The sequence below is a fragment of the Elephantulus edwardii genome, unplaced genomic scaffold (assembly GCF_000299155.1).
Source record: "Elephantulus edwardii isolate Elephantulus edwardi_28Jun2011 unplaced genomic scaffold, EleEdw1.0 scaffold00011, whole genome shotgun sequence".
In the NCBI taxonomy this organism is placed as follows: Eukaryota; Metazoa; Chordata; class Mammalia; order Macroscelidea; family Macroscelididae; genus Elephantulus; species Elephantulus edwardii.
Genome location: NW_006399761.1, coordinates 14,248,347 through 14,269,245, shown reverse-complemented (window position 1 = coordinate 14,269,245; position 20,899 = coordinate 14,248,347). Strand labels below are relative to the sequence as shown.

The 20,899-nt window shown below is 42.7% G+C and overlaps 1 protein-coding gene across 1 annotated transcript in view; it reads left to right on the top strand.

Moving 5' to 3' along the window:
* Window positions 1-19,779, top strand: part of EFEMP1 (EGF containing fibulin-like extracellular matrix protein 1) — a 112,953-nt gene extending 93,174 nt beyond the window's left edge. Inside the window, exons 5-10 of the mRNA XM_006880936.1 lie at window positions 5,967-6,086; window positions 7,129-7,248; window positions 9,301-9,420; window positions 13,080-13,203; window positions 13,292-13,487; window positions 19,618-19,779. Of these exons, the coding sequence (XP_006880998.1) occupies window positions 5,967-6,086; window positions 7,129-7,248; window positions 9,301-9,420; window positions 13,080-13,203; window positions 13,292-13,487; window positions 19,618-19,779 (842 nt within the window). The remainder of the gene's footprint in view (window positions 1-5,966; window positions 6,087-7,128; window positions 7,249-9,300; window positions 9,421-13,079; window positions 13,204-13,291; window positions 13,488-19,617) is intronic.
* The last annotated feature ends 1,120 nt before the right edge of the window (window positions 19,780-20,899 follow it).

The window sequence follows — 20,899 nt, the reverse complement described above, 5'->3', positions numbered from 1 at the left end:
AGAGTAGGAATGAAGAGGGGGAAATAGAGATAAAAATCAAATGTCCTGCGTACAATCTGAGCCCCGCATTCACCAGGGGAAACCGTGAATAACTCGCTCTGTTCATCTTTGCATACCACTTCCCACAATGCATCAGTGAAGATGGCTTCTGTTCTCTGAGCAACAAAGTGTAAGGAGAAGGGGGCAGGCAACCAATGTGGGGGTTTTCTCCTGGAGATGTGAGCTGTTGATATAAGCACGTCAGCACTATCCTCCTGCGGGCACTGGCCTGGTTCTGCCGGCCACGGGTCTATGCCAGATGCCGGGATCAGTGCCAGCCTTTGATGAAAGCCCAGGGGGTTGTAGTGGCTAAAACTTGGGCTCAGAAAAAGATGATGTGGAAAACTCAACAGGCACCCAAGTTTTTACTCACTGGATGAGTCAGGGGGATAAAACCACTTAAGGGCATAAAAAAACCATAGAACTTACTAGTAAGTTCTAATAAGTCAAAGAGGTTAGGATTTATGATCACAGCGCTTTATAATGTTGTTGTTAGGTGCCATCAAGTTTGTATGACTCATAGTAACCCTATGAACACAGATCTGAACCTTGTCCTATACTGTTTCATCCTCCTCATCTCTGACACACTTTGAGCCTGTTGCTGCAGTCACTGTGTCAATCCACCTGACTGAGGGTCTTCTGCTCTTTGGCCAATCCTCTCCAGGGAATGACCTCAATGCCACTGAGCTGTGGTGCTGAAAAATTAGTACTGACTATCTCATGAACTGTGCTTTATAATGTTGTTGCTGTGTACTGTCAAGTCGGAAACCACCCATAGCTGGCCCTCCAGTGGGTTTTCAGAGAAAGTATAATCACACAAGAGGAGATTGCCCATCATTCTCCCATGGAGCAGCTGGTGGATTCGAACTACCTGCCTTCAGGTTGGCAGCACGGCTGCTTGCCACTCACCCAGCAGAGCTCTCGGGCTTTATCATCGGAATACACGTTCCACTCAAATCTAACCAGACACCTTCAGCATATTTCCCTCGCCCACAGAACCAAGTCTGTATTACTCAACAGAGCACATAAGCTCATCACCAATCTGCTCCTGCCTAGTTCTTTAGGGGGTGATCAGCATCACCCCATAAATAAATATTACCCCCTCCCACCAGTTACAATGCCTCATGTACAACATGCAAGCACTTCAGTGTCTCCCAACAAACTCTTTGCCAGCACCTGGAAATAGAAAACTCTTGGCTTTCAAACCCCATCTCAAGGACACCTCCTCTGGGAAGCCTTCTGTGATCTACCCAAGTCCAATTAGTCACTCTGTTGTCAGCAGCGTCAAGTTACCCAATGAGTCACCTTAGCACAGGCTTACTTGTGTTTACTGACTAATCTGTAGGGCACACTTTCCCTTCCCCAACTTGCCCCATCCACACATCAAGGATTGTGTCTTCACCTCTGGCTGGCAGCTCTCTTTCTCCCAACCCCACAGCCCCTCCCTACAGAATCAAAGCCTCTTTTTACATTCACAGTCGCGGCCAGGATGGACTACCCAGAAGTCCATCAGCACGTCTCAGGTTTTAAGAAGGGATCCTTTTTTTAAGACATCTCCAACCTGTTATAAACCACTAGTTTGTAAAGCACAAGCTGTGGTAAAAACACCTCTTTCCCATCCCTGCACTTACTCCTTGTAGCCCAATCCGAGTAGACCACAGCCTTGGCAGCGGGCAGTGGCCACACAGAGAAAAGCACACAGGGCCCCCTGCATCCAGTGTACACATGTGTACTGCTGATCTGACCTTGCCCAACTTCCACATCAGACAGGAGTGGGACACAGATACTTTTCATCCTTACAAACTTGGAGTACCAAGGGAGCTCTGGTGGCCTAGTGGCAAGAAGCTGCCCTGCAATCCCAGAGGTAGGTAGTGCGAATCCACCAGATGCTCTGCTGGAGAAGGGGCAGTCTCCTCCTGGACCAGTCAGTTCCAATTTGATGATACAGACTCATCATCATCATAATAATAATAATTTTTTTAAAAAACAAGCTTGGAGTACCAAACACAATGCTAGCAAATAACAGTGGCTTGGTGAACATTTGCTGGTTAAGTCATTCATCAAATATTAACTGGAGGCCAGCAGTGTGCTAGGCGCTGGCTGTCGACAGCTTTTACAAAATCATGGCCCTAGTGAAGTTATTAGAAGTCCTGTATATGCAAATTAACTATTGAAACTAGAGCCTGGCCAAACACACTCAGCTTTTAACAGAAAAGTCAGTGTTTGAAACACACCAGCTGCTTCACGAGACAGAGACACAGTATAAAAATGACAGAGGGGGTGGGGGGCATCCGAATCAGCTCCACAGCACCAGACAACAGGAAGCCCTGTGATCCACTGCTCTTAAACGCCATGACATTCCTACTCGTTGGGCTAACGCAGTGAGTACCTGGTGTGCCAGGCCTTGTTCCAGGGGCTTAGGGAGCTGCAGTTAGCGAGCAGACAAGACACTGGTTAACTCTACCCCAAGGACAGGGCGCAAGTCTTACCTGCCAGGCTTTCCAGCGGGAAAGACAGACAGCAGGCAGACAGGTAACATGCAGCCAAGGCGTGCCGGAGGCTGGGAAGGAATACGATGCTGGGTGATGGGAGAGGTGGAGAAGCAGCTGTTTCACCTGAGTGGGCAGGAATGTCTTTTCTGAGGAGATGCATTTCATCAGAGACCTAAAAAACAAACAAACAAAAACCCCATAAATAAGGAAGCCATGTAACGATTCTCACTCATTTCACTTACACTCACACACTTGTTGCCATGATGTCAGAACAAATGACACCTAACACTTCAGTGGGTTTTCAGAGTCTGTAAATCATATGGGAGGAGACTGCCCATCTGTAGCTGGTACAGTCAAACTGCCTGCGTTGGGTTGGCAGCACAACTGCCTGTCTACTTGTTGCTGTTGTTGTTATGCGCCATCAAGTCAACGACAATTCATAGTGACCCTACGTACAATGGCCCTACCCACTGTTATGCTGTTATGTGCCGTTGAGTCACCTGAGACTCATAGCAACCCTATGTACAAAAGCCCTAAACCCTGCTCTGTCCTGTGCCAATCTCACTGTCTCCGACACACCCATCCCGATTACCCCAGTCACTGAATTAATCTACCTCATAGAGGGTCTTCCTCTCCTGTGCTGTCCCTCCACCCTCCCAAGCATGACGTCTTTCTCCAAGGACTGATCTCTCCTTGCAACATGTCCAAAGTATGTCAGACAAAGCTTCCTTGCCTCCAGGAAGCAACCTGGTTTAATCTTCTCCAGGATGAACCTGTTTGTTTTCTTAGCAGTCGATGGTATAGTCAATACTGTTCTCCAGCACCACAGCTCAAAGGAATCCATTCTTATTCTATCCTCCCTACTCAATGTCCAGCTCTCTGACGCATAGCAAGTGATTGTAAAGACCATGCATGGCCTGTATCAGGCACAACTTAATCTTTAAAGTGACACCATTGCTCTTCAGCACTTTGGAGAGGTCCCTAACCGCAGACTTTCCCATGGCAATGCACCTTTTAATTTCCTGGCTGCTGATGCCAAGTGTTGACTGTGGAGCCAAGCAAACTAAAGCTGTGAACAATCTCAATCTCTTCACCATCTATCCTGATGTGGCCAACTGGCCCAGTGGTGAGAATCTTTGTCTTCTTGACATTGAGCCTCAATCCATATTGGAGGCTGCAGTCCTTGACCCTCTGCAGCAATCACTTCAGGTCCTCTAAGTTTCAGCAAGCAGGGTTGTGTCATCTGTATAACTCAGATTGTTGATGAATCTTCCACCAGTCCTGATGCCACACCTCTCCTCATACTGCCCAGCCTCGCAGATAATCTGTTCCGCATATAGGTTGAAAAGGTATGGAGATAGGATACATCCCTGGCATAGACCCTTCCCAATTCTGAACCATGTAATGTTTCCCTGTGCTGTTCTGATGACTGCCTCCTGGTCCAAGTACAGGTTTCACATTAGTATGATCAAGTGTTCTGGGATTACACAACCTTAAATCAAATATATTGTACCATTTACTGATAATAAGACTAATCTGTGCTGTCCAGTTGATTCCAACTCAAGGTGATCTCCTACATTTCAGAGTAGATCTATTGAATAGATTTGCAATGCCTGTACCACAATCTACTTGTAGATTGTCAGCCCTTCTTCAGAAGCAACCCGGGGTGGATTCGAAGTGCCAGCAGTTAGATTAGCATCTAAGCTTAACCATTTGCCCCACCCAGGCCCTCCTTTGGAAGTGATAATTCCCTTTTATTTTTTAACCATTATGTTTCAGGAACTTGGTCTATGTCATCTCATGTAATCTTCCCAACAAGTCTACCACATTTTTGCATTATTACTTACAGAAGAGGAGTTGGTTAGTGGCAGAAGTGAGACCTAAACTCAAGTCACCCTTAGGCTGTCTGAGCTTATTTTTAGCTATCAAAGAACCCAAAAAGGCCAGCATAAAGTCTGTGTCTTTTTTAAAAAACATAAAGCAGAGAGCCCCATGCTCCAGGCAGAACTGTTGTTTGAGATGACATGTGCCACATTGCAATGCCACAATGTGTCCAGCTGAGAGTTAATGACGATTGATTCTGGTTCTGTGATGTTCGTCCTGTTCTACAAGTTCTCAGTGGGGCACTTTTGGGTTGAGACTATCCGGATGAGGGAGACCCAGACTGGGGCGCTCGGTCAGCGTGTCAGCAGGCCGCTCTCCAGAGATATCTGTTTGACATCCCGCTCTTCTCACAGTGTTCTGTTATTTGGTACAGAAACATCTTAAGGAGACATGGCAAGCGTCATCGTGCACATTTCACAGAAATAAAATCCAAGGCACTCAGCAGGCAAGGGCCTTAGCCAAGCTCGCCAGTCAAACAGCAGCACACACCTCTCCTCTGCTTGGGGCTCACCTCCCTCCATGCTCCTCTGGTTATTTTTAACTTCTCTCTTTAGAAGTCGCTTTCAGATCCCCGGGGTGACATTTCCGCAGCTTTAAGACCCTCAGTGGGCTGGACTGACACAGTGACTATAACAACAATGGGCTCTATCATATCAGAGATGATGGGATAGCCCAGGACAGGGGCTTGGGTCAGAGCTGTTCATGTGTCAACTGACAGCACCTAACAACATGAAATGTTTTCAGGCACATGTCTCCCTTTAAATATCAAGCTCACGTGACCAGCTTTGTTTGCCACGGAGTGGGGTGAACATTCCCCCTTTGCTCTTCATATCTGACTTCACGGCAGAAGACAGACCAAAATGTATTCATACATACACCCTAATTTTTTTTATTCATTTTAACGAAAGTTTACGGAGACTTTGGATTTCCATTCATTCACTGTTCAACTTTTCTCCATGCCCAACCTCCCTAGGCCCCAGTACACTCTTCTCTTTGAAAAGTAAAAGAAAAATTCTTTCATTGTTATACCCAAGTCCATGCCACCATGCAGCCTTCATTCTGGACTCCTGTCATGACAATAATACCTAATCATATATCCCTTTTAAACAGTTCTCTCCCTCATCTGTTTCAATGCAGTATACTATTTATCCCATCTTTCTCAGTCTCCCCCCAACTCCGATGTCAGTTCTGTTTTACAACAGTGGCACTAGGCAGTATTTGCCCTTCTGTGACTGAGATATTTCACTCAGCATAGTGTCCTCCAGGGTCACCCATTTTGAATAATATTGCATGAGTTCCTTGTTTTTCAATGCAGCACAGTATTCCATTGTGTGACTATACCACAGCTTCTCTATCCATTCATTTGTTGATGGGCACTTAGGTTGTTTCCAATATATGCCCTAATTTTAACAAGTGCAACAAAACGGAAAATTCCCTACTTTTAGATAGGCTGTCGAGATGATGCCTTCCTGAGTCTAGTCAGTAATTTGGCTCTTTCTTTGTGTGTGTGTGTGTGTGTGTGTGTGTGTGTGTGTGTGTGTACCGCTGCAGACATAGATGAATGTGCCACCCCTCCATACTGCCACCAAAGATGTGTGAACACGCCAGGCTCGTTTTATTGCCAGTGCAGCCCCGGGTTTCAGTTGGCTGCGAACAACTACACCTGCGTAGGTAAGCCTTCTGGGAACTGTCATTACTGATTTGCTGGTTTCTATCTTTTTTTTCCAAAATAAAAGGCAAATCCCACGCCACGTTGCAGAATTTCCAATTTTCTGGTGTTCTCCAGTGCGCTGGTTTTTATCAGCCTCTCTTAAGCAATCTGAAAGCTGAACAGACAATAACCAATCTGTTCCTTAAAACATATCAAGATGTGTGAACGGAAAACTTTTGGGAAGCTTGGTTTGTGTTCTCCAAGGCGGGTGTGTTTAGAAAATGTCCCAAAACTGCAGATCAGTGGATACGCACAGAGCCATCAGGTCACACACAGCCCGTCATCTGAATCCTACAGCCCGTGATCCGAAGCTTGAGGTGCTGACGGGGTTGCCCTAAGTTCACACACATAAACTTTCCACTGAAAGCATCTGATTTTCGCATGCCACTTCTCTCCTTTCAGAATGCAAAGTCACGGCACACAATTTTAAGATTGGAATGACATGGAAAGAATCTAGTTGGGGGGGGGGCGGGAATGCCTTTTCACACGCTTTTAAGTGCCTTGGAGCATTGCAAAATTCCATATGAGTCTCAAAGGCTTATGTTATAATTGTAATGGAATTTAACAGATCCTATTTAAAAAGTCATAAATAGCGCTGATAAATCTTCGCTACAACATGCTGAGAGAGCCTATCAGTATGCATGTCTTCTATCGATAATTTATAGACTTGACATTTGGTATCTGAACAGCAACAACAACCACAAAGAAGAGATGCTGGAATGTGCCTTTATTAGAAGGATTACATTCTTTTGGAGAGGCTCATCAGGCGTCAAACTACATATCATTCCTAGAAAATTTGTTCTGGTATTTCAAAAAGAAGAACGAGGCAGGTGTTTGAAGTCTCTCCAGCAAACATGAAACCTGCGGGTTTGTTCTCTGCTGAGCTTCTGCAGGGCAGAGCCATCAGCGAGAGAACTGCTCACTTAGCACCAGATGACTTAGGCACAGAAGAGCAGGGATCTGCTCAAAGTCATCGTGCTGTGTGAAACCTTCCCTTTTCAGATATAAATGAATGCGACGCCAGCAATCAGTGCGCTCAGCAATGCTACAACATCCTTGGTTCCTTCATCTGCCAGTGCAATCAAGGCTACCAGCTGTCCAGTGACAGGCTCAACTGCGAAGGTAAACTGCTTTCCAAATAGCGTGTCTCATGAAGCCAGCATGGGGAGAGCAATCTGTGGTCCCTGTTGCATTAAGCTGTGAAGTGTCTGTTCAGGAAAACGAGTTCTTATCTGTGGGAGTTCCATTCTAGAATCCAGCTAATCAGCTGTCACATTAGCCTCTTGGTATGCTTTCAGGAGGGAGCTCTGGTGGCCTAGAGATAGGAAACTGCATTGCAATCCAAAGGCACGTGGTTTGGATCCACCAGCTGTTGCTCTGTGGAGGAAAGATGGGCAATCTCCTCCCATGCCAATTTACTGCTTCTGAAAATCCATGGGAGGGTCAGCTATCAGTCAGTTCTGACTTTATGGTATATAATAATCAGAAGGAAAAAAGGAGAAGCAAACATAAGTAAAACAGGAGCTGTGCTGCAGGTCCGATCATTAGAATGAGGGCTATAGAGCCTTGCTTCTCCAAGTATAATCGGATCATCAATGGAATGGGCACTTCCTGGGAGTCCGAAGAAGACAGGGAATCTCAGGCACAAATTCCAGACCTGCAGTGCACAATATGTGTCATTTTAACATGTCTCTGGGTGACAGGTGTACATGTGACAGTGTGAAAGAGGCTGACTGCATGTCAAAACATTAGACTCGCCCATCAACAAACAAATGCATTGAAAAACTGGGGTACATTCACATAGCGGAATACTATGCAGCACTATGAACTTTGATAAATGACAATCGTTATAGAAAGGCTTCAGGCCTTTTGTTCATAGGGTCACGATGAGTTGTGCTCAACTCAATGATAACCAACAACATGCAGCAATAAAAACAACACTTTCATAAAATATTATTTAACATAAGAGAGTCTAGAGAGCATTATATTTTGTGAAATAACTCAGTCTCATAAGGACAAATACTGCATGAGGCCATTATTGTGAAAATAGAATGATAACTGTGCAAGATGTGGATAAATGTTCTTAAGGGGAAGGCGAAAAGTAAAAGAGGGCAGGAAAAGGGAAGGATAGAAATCAACAGGTTAATGGGCAGAGGGAGGATGAAGGAAGAGGAACAATTCCATGAAGTCTTGAAGGCAAGGGGTGATAAGAGCCATAGGTAAATAGTAATTAATTATAAAAAACATAATGTACATTGATGATTGTATAAAACACAATGCATGTGAATGATGCAAACCAATTTTTTAAAGAAATAACTTTAGACTCGAAATGAAGAGATAAGATCTTCAGTGTTAATTCCTCCACTGAGTCACAGGAGTGTTTCTTAAGCTGTCTGGGCTTCACTTGCCACTTGAGTAGAAAAAGGAACATTTAACTGGCTGGAGGTTTAGAGTCTACGACATGTGCATCTTCCACTGTACAAGTCCGAAGCCACTAGTTATTCCTGGGAGAGATTCCACCACCACTTGGTTTCCCTAACTTCCTCCTGACCCCTCCCAGCTTGACTTAGAGGCCATGGAGGTCAGACCCCACCCGAGAGGCCTCCCACCAGGCTATTGTGCTCAGAAAGCAAACAAGGCTGGCTCAGAACAGCTGCTTCTGCCCCTTCTGAGCAAACTCTAGGGACATCACCATTCAGAAATGCGAAGCATTCCTCCCCTGAAGGCCAGAGCCTGCCAAGACGTCACCCTCTCTGGAAACTAGTACAGGGTTGGGACTGGGAGTTCAAAGCTTAGATGAGCTTGGGCAGCAGAGCCACCCAATTTTGAAGAAAGCCAGCATGAATCTACATTATGGGTGGGCCTGCAGAGCTCAAATTCAAGTGTCCACCACAGGCCAATTCATTCAATCTGTTAAGCTTGTAGGGTGAGGCCCAAGATTAGTCAAACCTTCAGAAATGATTCAGTTAAAATGAGGGTAAGAAAAGCTTTTTGTGCTATGAAGTCATAGAGGAAATTAGCTGATATTGTTAGAATTTGTCATCGGGCTTCTTATAATATACTAGTAACTGTTTCAGATTTTGCAGTGTTTTTCTCTTCAGTTCATCTTAAAAAAAAATCACAAACGTAAATTTTTCAATTCTATGTCCTTATCTCTCTTATCTAATTGAACAGACATAGATGAGTGCAGAACCTCCAGCTATCTGTGTCAATACCAGTGTGTCAATGAACCTGGGAAATTCTCATGTATGTGCCCCCAGGGATACCAGGTGATAAGAAGTAGAACGTGTCAGGGTAAGTTGTATATCTTCCTCCCATGTCTGATGTGCTGGTTCACCATATGCTTCTCTGTAGAATCGTAACTCACACATCTGTTAAGTGTTCCATTAAGCAAGAAGAACAGGAAGGGTGTTCTAACATTCTCTACCTTGGACACCCATTGTTTCCACTTTGAACTTGAGCTCCATCTTCCTGAGTCCATTATGATGCATGGACATCTCATGTTGAGAGGGTACTTGGACTCCTGACTCTTCCTGAAATTGACAGTAATTTTTTTCTTCTTTTTACAAGGAAATAATTTCATTGTGGTTCCAGTGAAAGTTAACAGGGGACATTACATTTCCGTTGCATATATTTTGTTTTGTGAAATTAGCTACAATCCCCTCATTTCGACAGCACTCTGCTCACTTCCTCTCAGCTTCAATTCATGCTTCCCGCCCCCACCCCCACCCCCATACCTTCCTTGCTTTCTAAGCTTTGTTTTAGGGCTCAGTGAGTTTAAGACTGAGGCTGTTGGACCACGTATCTCCTCTTTAAAGCCTACATAATCCTGGTGATAAGCATCTTCAACTAACTACCAAAGAAGCTCCAATTAGTTAACTATTTTTCCATTACTATGAGTTTCCACATAAGGAGAGCCCTATACATGTTTCAAATCCAAATCCGTTATCTCTAAAATCCCAAGATTATAGATTAGGTGGTAGTTTCAATCCTGAGAAAAATCAGTGTACTAAAAAGCACTTTTTAAGATCTTTGGAGACAACTACTGACCCAAATATATCTGGCATCTTTGGATCCTGTTTAAAATAGGAACATTTGAGTGATCTTTGGACCTAGAAGTAGACGGAAGAGGTAACTTTTTATAAGGTGTGATTTCAGAATCTCTCAAGAAATTGCAAAAATACAAACCCTCTCCCCACACTACTAGGAATGCACCTACTTGAAAAATGTTTTTACATGGAAAAGACTGCTTGGTCAAGGCCAAAAATGTAAATCACGGTGGGAAAGCTACTGACAGAACTTATATTTGCATCAAGCAGCAAAAGACTAGGGGGAACAAAAGTAAACCTGAAGACAGAAACCTTTTGAGTCCACGGCTCTGCTGAGTTCCAGCTGTAGGAACAAATTATGAAATTTTGCTAAGTCTTCACTTTCTGGAAAAAGAAGTTGAGGGGGTGAAATGGAACACCAAAACTCACTGTGGCTGAGTCAACTTCAATTAATAGGCATCCTAGAGAATAGAGTAAGATTGGATTCCAAGGCTGTAGTTACAGAAGCAGGTATTTACTCCTGCAAAGGGGCTGGTTAAGTTTGAACTGTTCACCTTTTGATTGCAGCCAAGCCCTTAAACTCTGCATCACCAGGGTTGAAATAGAAGATAACATCCAAAAGAAGAACTACCTCATCTGATTTTTAGACATTCTATAGTGTTTCCATTCTCCTCCTAGGCTTAGGATAACAGTAGCCAGTTATCCTGATTACTGAAAGAAACTATTTTTCTCTAAAGACAAAGCACTGAACAATTCTCATTTAGAGGATGCAGTACCCAGGGTACCACTCTCTTAACTCTGTGACCTTGAGCCAGTCGCCCAACCACTCAACCCTTATTTGTTTTCCCTCCATGCCAAGTGGAGCTGGTATCTTTTTCACCTACCCCCATACAGTTTGTGAGAGGAACAAGTTAGTTCAGTTTAATAGTTCTTCAAAACCAGGTGCTCCCAGTGCAGTAATGGCTGTTGACGTAAGGGATAAAAGCGTGAGTATAACAGCTTCTGCCTTCAGGAAGTTCAAAACTAACAGAAGGGTTAAAACAAACACACATATTTCAGTAATGCAAAGCAGAAAGTTGTAAAGGCACAGAAGTATGGAAACACAGAGGTAAAAAAGAGATCATACGCCAGTCCCTGGCTCTTGACTGGCTGAAGCAAGAATTCAGGATATTATTTATTGAATGGATGAATGAACTGAAAGTACAATGATTTTGGAAAAGCTTATATTGGAGAAGAGAGAAATCACTATTCAAATGTGAAAGGATATAGCTGGATAGAGATAGAGATAGATATGGAAGTGGATAGGTCTCAAGGTGAGAAAAATGGGTAATATGTGGGGCTTCTAACCCAAAGTTTTGAAGATTCCAATCCACTCACGGGCATCTCAGGAAAAAAATGCCTGGTCATCTGCTTCTGAGTCGTCAGCCATTGGAAACCTTATGGGATACAATTATATTCCAGCACCTGTGGGGGTCACCAAGTTAGAATCAACTCAGCATCAACTAGTGATGGGTATGAATCAGCTCGTCATCCCCACGACTGGCCAACTAGTGATGAGTATGAACCAGTTAGTCATACCCATGACTGGCCATCTAGTGACGAGTATGAACCTGGATACAGATTCTCATTGTTGTTTTAAACGAAATGGTTTTCTAATCGCACTGTAGTAGGAATTTGTAACTACCAAGTGCATAAACAGTCCCTGGTCGAGTACAGTATACCCTCTGTAACATTTCTCCCTGACTGGCTGTCCCTCTGCCTTCCTGGGCAGCACCTTCCCCTCACACCACTCTCAGCGCCCCATCTCAGCTCCTCTTCTCCTGCGCAGATCTTGCAGAGCTTTGGTCTATGAGGTGGAAAATGTCATCGTTTCACTCCGTTTTGTAATCCACCCCCAAGGGATCAACTACCACATGAAGGTGACTGATTAGAAGCCTTTTCCTCTTTCAGGCGCCTGAGCCAGTGGATGAACTTGGCTTGTCACTATGTTTGCTGGCTGCTTTCTCAGGCCAGGAGGCTCTTCTCGCCATAGCCATGAAACCCCCATCTAACCACCTTCTCAAGCTGAATTGAGATGCTTGCTCTTCCTTTACCCTTCCCTATTCCCAAGCAGAATTAATCCAGTCTGTGCCTAGTTTTCCCAGGGTTCTTCTCCATCTTTTCTATCATTATTCTTTACTTTCTAATTAATTTCCATATCTATGAATGAAAATCAAACTAACCTCTGTCATGTGGCTTTTGACTTATGGTGATTTCCTCATGTGTCAGGGTAGAACTGTGCCCCATTGGGTTTTCAATAGCTACTTTTTCCAAAGTACAGCACCAGGCCTTTCTTCGAAGGTACTTCTGAGTGGGCTTCAGCATTCACACTTTTGGGTAGCAGTCAAGCGCACCAAGTCACTTGGTTAGCAGTTAAGCGCACCCAGGGGCATCTGCCCTGCCTATCAGAGCTGAAACCCCACTGCAGTTGAGTCAATTCCCACCCTCCACTGGGTTTCAGGAATTGAAATCTCAGTAAGAAGACAGAGTTCATCTTTCTCCCATAAAGCAGCTTCGATTAGCAGCCTACACTTCACCGACTACGCCAATTGTAATCTCCCTGAGAACGGGGACTAGGCTTCTTCACTTGTATGGAAGGTCAATGACTAGCATTTGGCTTTTGCATTGAAGATGAGCAAGGCATGAGACAGAAGCATAACAAACAACGAGACATTTAATTATTAATCCGTTTAAAATGTTCCTTAACTACATCATAAATCAATGCACTGAGGTCAAATTCTAGTCAGTCATGTGCGTAAAAGCAAATTAGACACAGAATCCCCGACACCACCATCCTTGAAAATCAGAATATGCTCCTTATACAATTTACACAGGTTAGTAAACTCTGGCTCTGTATCTCTCCAGATATAAACGAGTGTGAGACCACAAACGAATGTCGAGAGGATGAAATGTGTTGGAATTATCATGGCGGCTTCCGTTGTTACCCACGAAATCCTTGCCAAGATCCCTACATTCTAACAGCAGAAAAGTAAGGAGAAAGAATTACTAATCAGAGCTTTGGAACATTCTGGTCGGTATCAAGCTAAGCTGGTGAACGCGTATGTTTGTCTCTGCAGCCGATGCACGTGCCCAGTTTCCAATGCTGTGTGCCGAGAGCTCCCCCAGTCCTTAGCGTACAAGTACATGAGCATCCGGTCTGACAGGTCTGTGCCTTCGGACATCTTCCAGATACAGGCCACGACCATTTACGCCAACACCATCAACACTTTTCGGATTAAATCTGGAAATGAAAATGGAGAGTTCTACCTAAGAGTAAGTGTCCTGAGGTCAACTTTGGCTATGGAGAGGTGCAGAAGTGTATCTGTTTTTCAACTATTCCTACAGAAGGAAGTGGGTTTTATATGTGCAGGCCTTGTGGAATGCCCTTCTCTGTGCATTATTTCATTTTTAAGTTTCTAAGCAATACTATCAGATAGATGTTGATACTTATTTCTTTTTTATACAAGAAACTAAGTCTCAAAGAGATGAAGTTAGCTTTCCTGGATTCCTCAGTTCATTTACATCAGGTCAGAGGAGATATAACTGACCCTCCAGTGAGTTTTCTGAGGCTGTGAATCACACAGGAGGAGTTTGGCCCTCTTCCTCCTGGGGACTCACTGGTAGATTTGAACTGCCAGAGATGCTTGGTCTTTGGGTTAACTGTGCAGCATCCCCTGGAGTTAGTCACCATAGACTAAGTGCTTCCCTGTTGTTGTGTGCTGTAGAGTCAGAACTGACCCACAGCTGACCCTCTGGCGGGTTTTCAGAGGCAATTAATTGCATGAGAGGAGATTGCCTTTCTCCGGCAGAGCAGGTAATGGCCCCAAACTGCGTACCTTCGGGATTGAAACACAGCTTCTTGCCACAAGGCTACCAGAGCTCCCTTCCCTAGAGGCACTCAGATATCATCTTAAAGACTCTATTGGAGTTGTGTGTTGGTCAGCAAAATGCAGGCTTACTCAGACACACACACGCACCGACACACACATTTACACACTCAAAACAGGTAGTAGAGAGAGCTTTTCCTACAGAGAATTCCTAGAGAGCTTTTCAAAAATCATAAATTCCTTATTGTTACATTTACAAAATTGTTCAGATTTGTACCAACACTAAGACCCTATGTCTCTGAGAAATATTGCCTTTCCACATCAATCTCCTGAATCATATGGGTTAGGAGCTGTAGCGTTCTTGCAAGTATCGAGAAAGATGAAGAGAGGTAACCTTTGTCTTCACTGCCTATCTCGCATCCTCCTCCGATGGCTGCCATTTCTTTATTTACATGGTCTCCTAGGTTATGGTGGCTTCTCCATGCCCCTTCCTCCCTGGCTTAATCTGGCTCTCGTCACCCACCACCATCCCCCCACATACAAACTCCCCCTCCAGTGGCTTTTCTGCTGATGTCTCTGACGCCAGTGTCTCAGCTTCCCGGTTCTCCCTACAGAATCTCAACAAGTTCATTTTAGGTTAAAATTCTGACATCTCTTAAGTACAGCTCACCACTTCATGTAGAAACGATGGCACCCCACCAAGCCGTTTACAAGGTTACGGTAACTGGTCCATGCGAAGGATGTTATTCATCCAGTTAAAACTCAAAACTCCTTCAGGCACTCCTCATTTTTAATCACATCCTACTGTCAATATTTCATTTTGAGAATATGAAAATTAAATTGGAAAATTCATGCTTGTGGTAAAGTTTACAGATTGCTAATGTTTACACGTTTATCCTGGTCTCTGAGATCTTAAGTTTCCTTCCAGCACTAGAGTTATGTGACTCTGATTCTTTGCCAGTAAATTAGAAATGATTAATTTCTCATGGTCCACTTCTGAAGGGAAAACTCCAACCCAAAAATACAATCGATGAGTATTCTTTTTTTCCTAAGAGGAAAGAAAAAGCTTCCTTAACATTGGATGTTTTCCATTTGAGATAAACTAGATATTTGTACGAAGGTTCCCTTAACTGAGCATAGTTCAGATAAGGCCAATTTAATAATTCTAGCCTAAACAAATGACATTATAGACAATTAAATAGAGAATTAAGATTTATCTAGCTTTAAATCTTTAAATGTAATTTTTCATTATGATCTCTAAGACTAATGTAAGAAAATGATGTTTCCTAGCAGAATCAACAGTTAAAGTTCCAGCGCATTTTTCCCCCCTGTGCAATAAACCTGACACAGTTAACGTTATTTATGTCAGTGTATTTTAAGAATATAAAAATGAGACATTTTTAAATTAGTAAGTGTTGATGCTATTCTAGCAGATTTTTAAAAACTGAATGCTCCACACGTGAATGGATTAACTTTGCCAAATTTAGTCTATCCCAGAGTAAATAGTTTTAAATTATTTCAACAATAAACTATTTAAAACAATAAAAATAGGCAGTCAAGACTATTTCCTATCACGTAATTCCAAATGTTGTTATTATGGACCAACGAGTTGGAACGCACCCATGGCTGGACTTCCTGCAGGTTTTCAAAGGCAGGAAATTGCACAAGAAGAGAATGCCTATCTTTCACCCCAAAGCAGCTGGAGGATTGAACCATGTACACAAATGGATCAAATCCTTACCAAGTAGCTTAATAAAAATCCCACCTGTAGAGAGAGCATCTAATAAATAAGGATCAACCACCAGCAGCTACTCTGTGGGCATCTCCATGCTAGATATTGTGAGAAATGGGGGGGTGGGGGGAAGATGTATAATGCATCTATTGTTCCTGCTTTCAAAGAGCTTGAGATGTTATGAGAAGACAACCATTAGCAAGCATTGGGGGAAAAGGGGCATAATTTCATGCTCAATTTTATGGTTCAAAACCATTAAAGAATTGATGTGAGCTGGCGTTATAAAAAGAGGTCTCCTTTTTCTTTTAAATAATATCTTTGGAAAAACTCTCACTGAGATTTTGGTGAAAGTTTGCACAGCATGTTCATTTCCTATTTGATAATTTCCACACAAACTGTTCATTAGCATCAGTTTGAGAAATTTATCAACGTTGTCTTTGTGTTCCACTCAATTTTTCCTTCTCCCAGCAGCTTGAAGTATTTGGAATCACTAGAAGCCCATAAAGCTTGAGATATTAGCTATCAGATCAAGGGCTGGACAAGGGGAGATAGGTGTTGAAGGGAGTGGGTGGGAGTGGAAGGGGCTGTTGGTGGAGCAGGGAAATGGGTGGGTAAAGACACTTGTGTCAAAGGCGGGGACAACAGTGAAACTATTGGCTAATTCTACAGTTGGAGAAATATCTTTCATCTGCCTTTTCTGGTAAAATGCTTGTCTGTCAGATACTTTTCTACATCTGAGCATTCAGAGTAAGACAGACTAGGAAGAAGGATTAGCCATCCACTTCCAAAACAGCAGGCCTCCGAAAACCCTATGTACAACAGAACACACTCAGACTAGCAGATAGGGCAACTGAGGTGGAGCTTTCAAGTATGGAAATAGAAAGAAGGAGGAACAGTTGTAAGCAGACACTAGTGACTGGAACATGGAATGTGAGAACCATGAATGTAGGAAAATTAGATATAATTAAGGAAGAAAGGGAACACATAAACATTGACATATTAGGTATTGACGAGATGAGATGGACTGACATGGGGTATTTTGAATCAGACGAACATATGCTCTATTATGCTGGAGATGAAAAGGTGAGGGAAAATGAGGTTGCTTTCATTAGTAAAAAAGTAATTTCTAGATGTGTCTTGAAATATAATATCATTAGCAACAAGATAATATCCATATGCATACAAAGAAGTCCAGTGAATACTACTATCATTCAGCTATATGCACCAACAACCAGAGCCAAACAAGAGGAAATAGAAGATTTCTACCAACTTTTACAGTCAGAGATCGATAGAACATGCAATCAAGATGCATTAATAGTGCAACAATGAATGAGTGGAAGCCCAAAATCTCTGTAAATGTTTATGAAAATTAATAAAATATAATTATAGAAAAAAAAATTTAAAAAAAGATGCATTAATAATAATGAGTGGATTGGAATGCAAAAGGTGGGAACAGAGAAGAAGGATCAGTAGTCGGAAAACATGGACTTGGTGACAGAAATGAAGCTGGAGACAGAATGATTGAATTTTGCACAATCAACAATTTATTCATTGCAAATACATTATAAAAGAAACATAAACACAGGCTATCCACATGGATTTCACCTGATGGTATGCACAGGAATTAGATTTATTACATCTGTGGAAAGAACCATGGGAGAAACTCAGTATCAGCTGAGAAAACTAGGCCAGATGCTGATTGTGGAATATACCACCAACTACTCATATGCAAATTCAAGCTGAAGCTAAGGATTAATTAAATCAAATCCACGGGAAACAAAATATGACCTTGAGTCTATCCCACCTGAATTTCAAAACCATCTCAGGAACAGGTTTGAGGACTTGAACACCAATGAACAAAGACCAGATGAGTTGTGGGAGGATATCAAGAATATCATCCAGGAAAAGTGCAAAAGGTTGTTACAAAGACAAAGAAAGAAAGAAAGAAAAGACCAGAATGACATCAGAAGATACTCTGAATATTGCACTAGAGTGCTGAGAAGCCAAAGCAGAGGGAAGAAATCAAGATATTAAAGAACTGAAGATTTTAAAAGGCAGCGTGGGAAGACAAAGTAAAGTATTGCAATGAAATGTGCAAGGAGCTAGAGTCAGAAAATCAAAAGAGCTGAATTCGCTCAGCATTTCTTAAGCACAAGGAACTGAAGAACAAATTCAAATCTTGAGTTGCAATACTTAAGGATGCTTTGGGCAGAATATTAAATGATACAGGAGGTATTAAAAGAAGATGGAAAGAGTGTATACAGAGTCATTGTACCAAAAGGAATTGGCAGACACAGAAGAATTTCATGAAACAACATTTGAGCAAGGGCCTTTGGTGATGACATGCAAGCAAGATTCTGCTAAAGATTATCCAAAAACGACTGGAACAGCACATCAACAGAGAACTGCCAGAAGTGCAGGCTGGCTTTAGAAGGGGTCATGGTACTAGGGATATTGTAGCTAATGTCAGATGGATCTTGGCTGAAAGCAGGGAGTACCAGAGAAATGTATATCTGTGTTTCATTGATTATGCAAAAGTGTTTGACTGTGTGGATCACAACAAACTGTGGCTGACTCTGAGAAGAATAGGAATCCCAGAACACTTAATTGTGCTTATACTTATAGTTAAAACTTATACTTGGACCAGATGGCAGTCGTCAAAACAGAGCAAGGAAACACTGCATGGTTCAAAATTGGAAGGGTATATGCCAGGGATGTATCCTATCTCCATACCTTTTCAATCTATATGCAGAACAGATTATCAGGATTGGAGTAATTTCATCAACAATCTGTGTTATGCAGATGGCACAACCCTGCTTGCTGAAACTGAGGACCTGAAGTGTTTGCTGCAGAAGGTCAAGGACTGGAGCCTTCAATATGGATTGAGGCTCAATATCAAGAAGACAAAGATTCTCACCACTGGGCCAATTGGCAGCATCATGATAGATGGTGAAGAGATTGAGATTAATAGCTTTATTTTGCTTGGCTCCACAGTTAACACTCTTGGCATCAGCTGCCAGGAAATTAAAAGATATATTGAGATGAGAAAGTCTGGTGAAGAGCAATGATGTCACTCTGGAGACTAAGGGGTGCCTGTACAGCCCATGGTCTTTGCAATCACTTGCTATGCATCAGAGAGCTGGATAATGACTAGAAATGACAGAAAGAGAATTGATGTCTTTGACCTGTGGTGTTGGAAAAGAGTACTGAATATACCATGGACTGCTAAGAAAACAAACAGGTTCATCCTGCAGAGGGTTAAATCAGGCTATTCCTTGGAGACAAGGATTCTGAAGTTTCATCTCACATACTTTGGACATGTTGCAAGGAGGGACTAGTCCTTGGAAAAGGGCATTATGCTTGAGAGGGTGGATGAACAGTGCAGGAGAGGAAGACCCTCTACGAGATGGACTGATTCAGTGACTGGGGTAACCGGGGTGGGTGTGTTGGAGACAATGAGATTGGCACAGGATAGAGCAGGGTTTAGAGCTGTTGTACATAGAGTCGCTATGAGTTGCCTGTTAGTGACTCTTTTTTAATCCCCCTCTCCTTGACCTTTTTCTCCTAATCTTTATTGGCAGTAGTTTGTATGTACTGTCGAGTTAGAACTGACTCATAGCTGACCCTCTATAGGTTTTCAGAAGCAGTAAATTGCATAGGAAGAGACTGCCCATCTTTCTCCCATGGAGCAGCTGGTGGATTTGAACTGCGTGATTCTGGATTGGCAGCGTAACTCCTACCACTAAGCTACCAAAGCACCCTCTTATATGCAATATCCTCACAAATAATAGAAACTCTAGTTAAAGGAAAATTCTCTCCCTCTCTTCTCTGCCTTTTTGTTTAGCAAACGAGTCCTGTCAGTGCAATGCTGGTGCTGGTGAAGTCGCTCTCGGGACCAAGGGAATACATCGTGGACCTGGAGATGCTGACGGTCAGCAGTATAGCAGCTTACCGCACAAGCTCGGTGTTAAGATTGACAATAATCGTGGGGCCATTTGCATTTTAGTCTTTTTTTTTTTAGAGTTCACCACAGGCATTTAAATCAGCCAAAGAATAATGTTACTTTAAAGCACTATTTTATTTATAGACATATCTAGTCCTTTTACATCTATAGTCTGTACACGCAACCATAATTCAAACCATTAACACCCTGGTAGAAGGTGGGCATTTAATCTGTAAAGATTCAAGGTTTATCTTTATTACCGTATGTAAATTAGACATTAATACAGTAAAACTGGTCTGATTCAAGAGAGCTAAGCATACGTGATCTGGTGAAACTTGGATTACTTCCTGTGAAAGTGGGATTAAGCAATGGTGATCTTCTGTGGTGCTTACCAGAAACTTCTACAGCTCCACTCCAGTCTCCCAAGGAGGCAGCCACCAGGACATTGAATAAATAGCATGCAAGGTCGAGATTGTCTAGTGAGTTTTTTTAACTGCTTTGTAAGAAAATGGAAAAAAGTCAATAAAGATATATTTCTTTAGAAAACTGAGGGTTGGCCATATCTGTGTTGGTTTTTCTTTCTGCTCAGTCACCAGTCTGCTGTTTGTTGTCTGGCGATAAGGCATTAATGTATAGCATGCTGGTTCCTTTTTACTCTTGTCTGCACTTTACCATTGTGACTATAGACAGAAGTTATCAAAATTTCTCCAAAATAAATAAAATAGTTACTTTGCGCTGTGGTGCTAGAGAAGAGTACTGAGTACACCATGGACTGCTAAGAGAACAGGTTTGTCTTGGAGAAGGTGAGACCAGGTTTGTCCTGGAGAAGGTGAGACCAGTCTGCTCCTTGGAGATAAGGATTCTGAGGCTTCATCTGACATACTTTGGGTATGTTGCAAGGAGGGACCAGTCCTTGGAGAGAGGCATTATGCTTGGGAGGGTGGAGGGACAGCACAAGAGAGGAAGACCCTGGATGAGAGGGATTGCCTTAGTGACTGGAGTAATGGGGATAGGTGTGTCAAATACACTAAGTTTGACTCAGGATAGAGCAGGGTTTGGAGCTGTTGTACCTAAGGTTGCTATGCATCACAAGTGACCTACAGCACATAACAGCAACAATAACTACAAGATTATTCCATTGAGAAATATATGGAAAGACAATAAAAAATAAATTCTTTCTCAT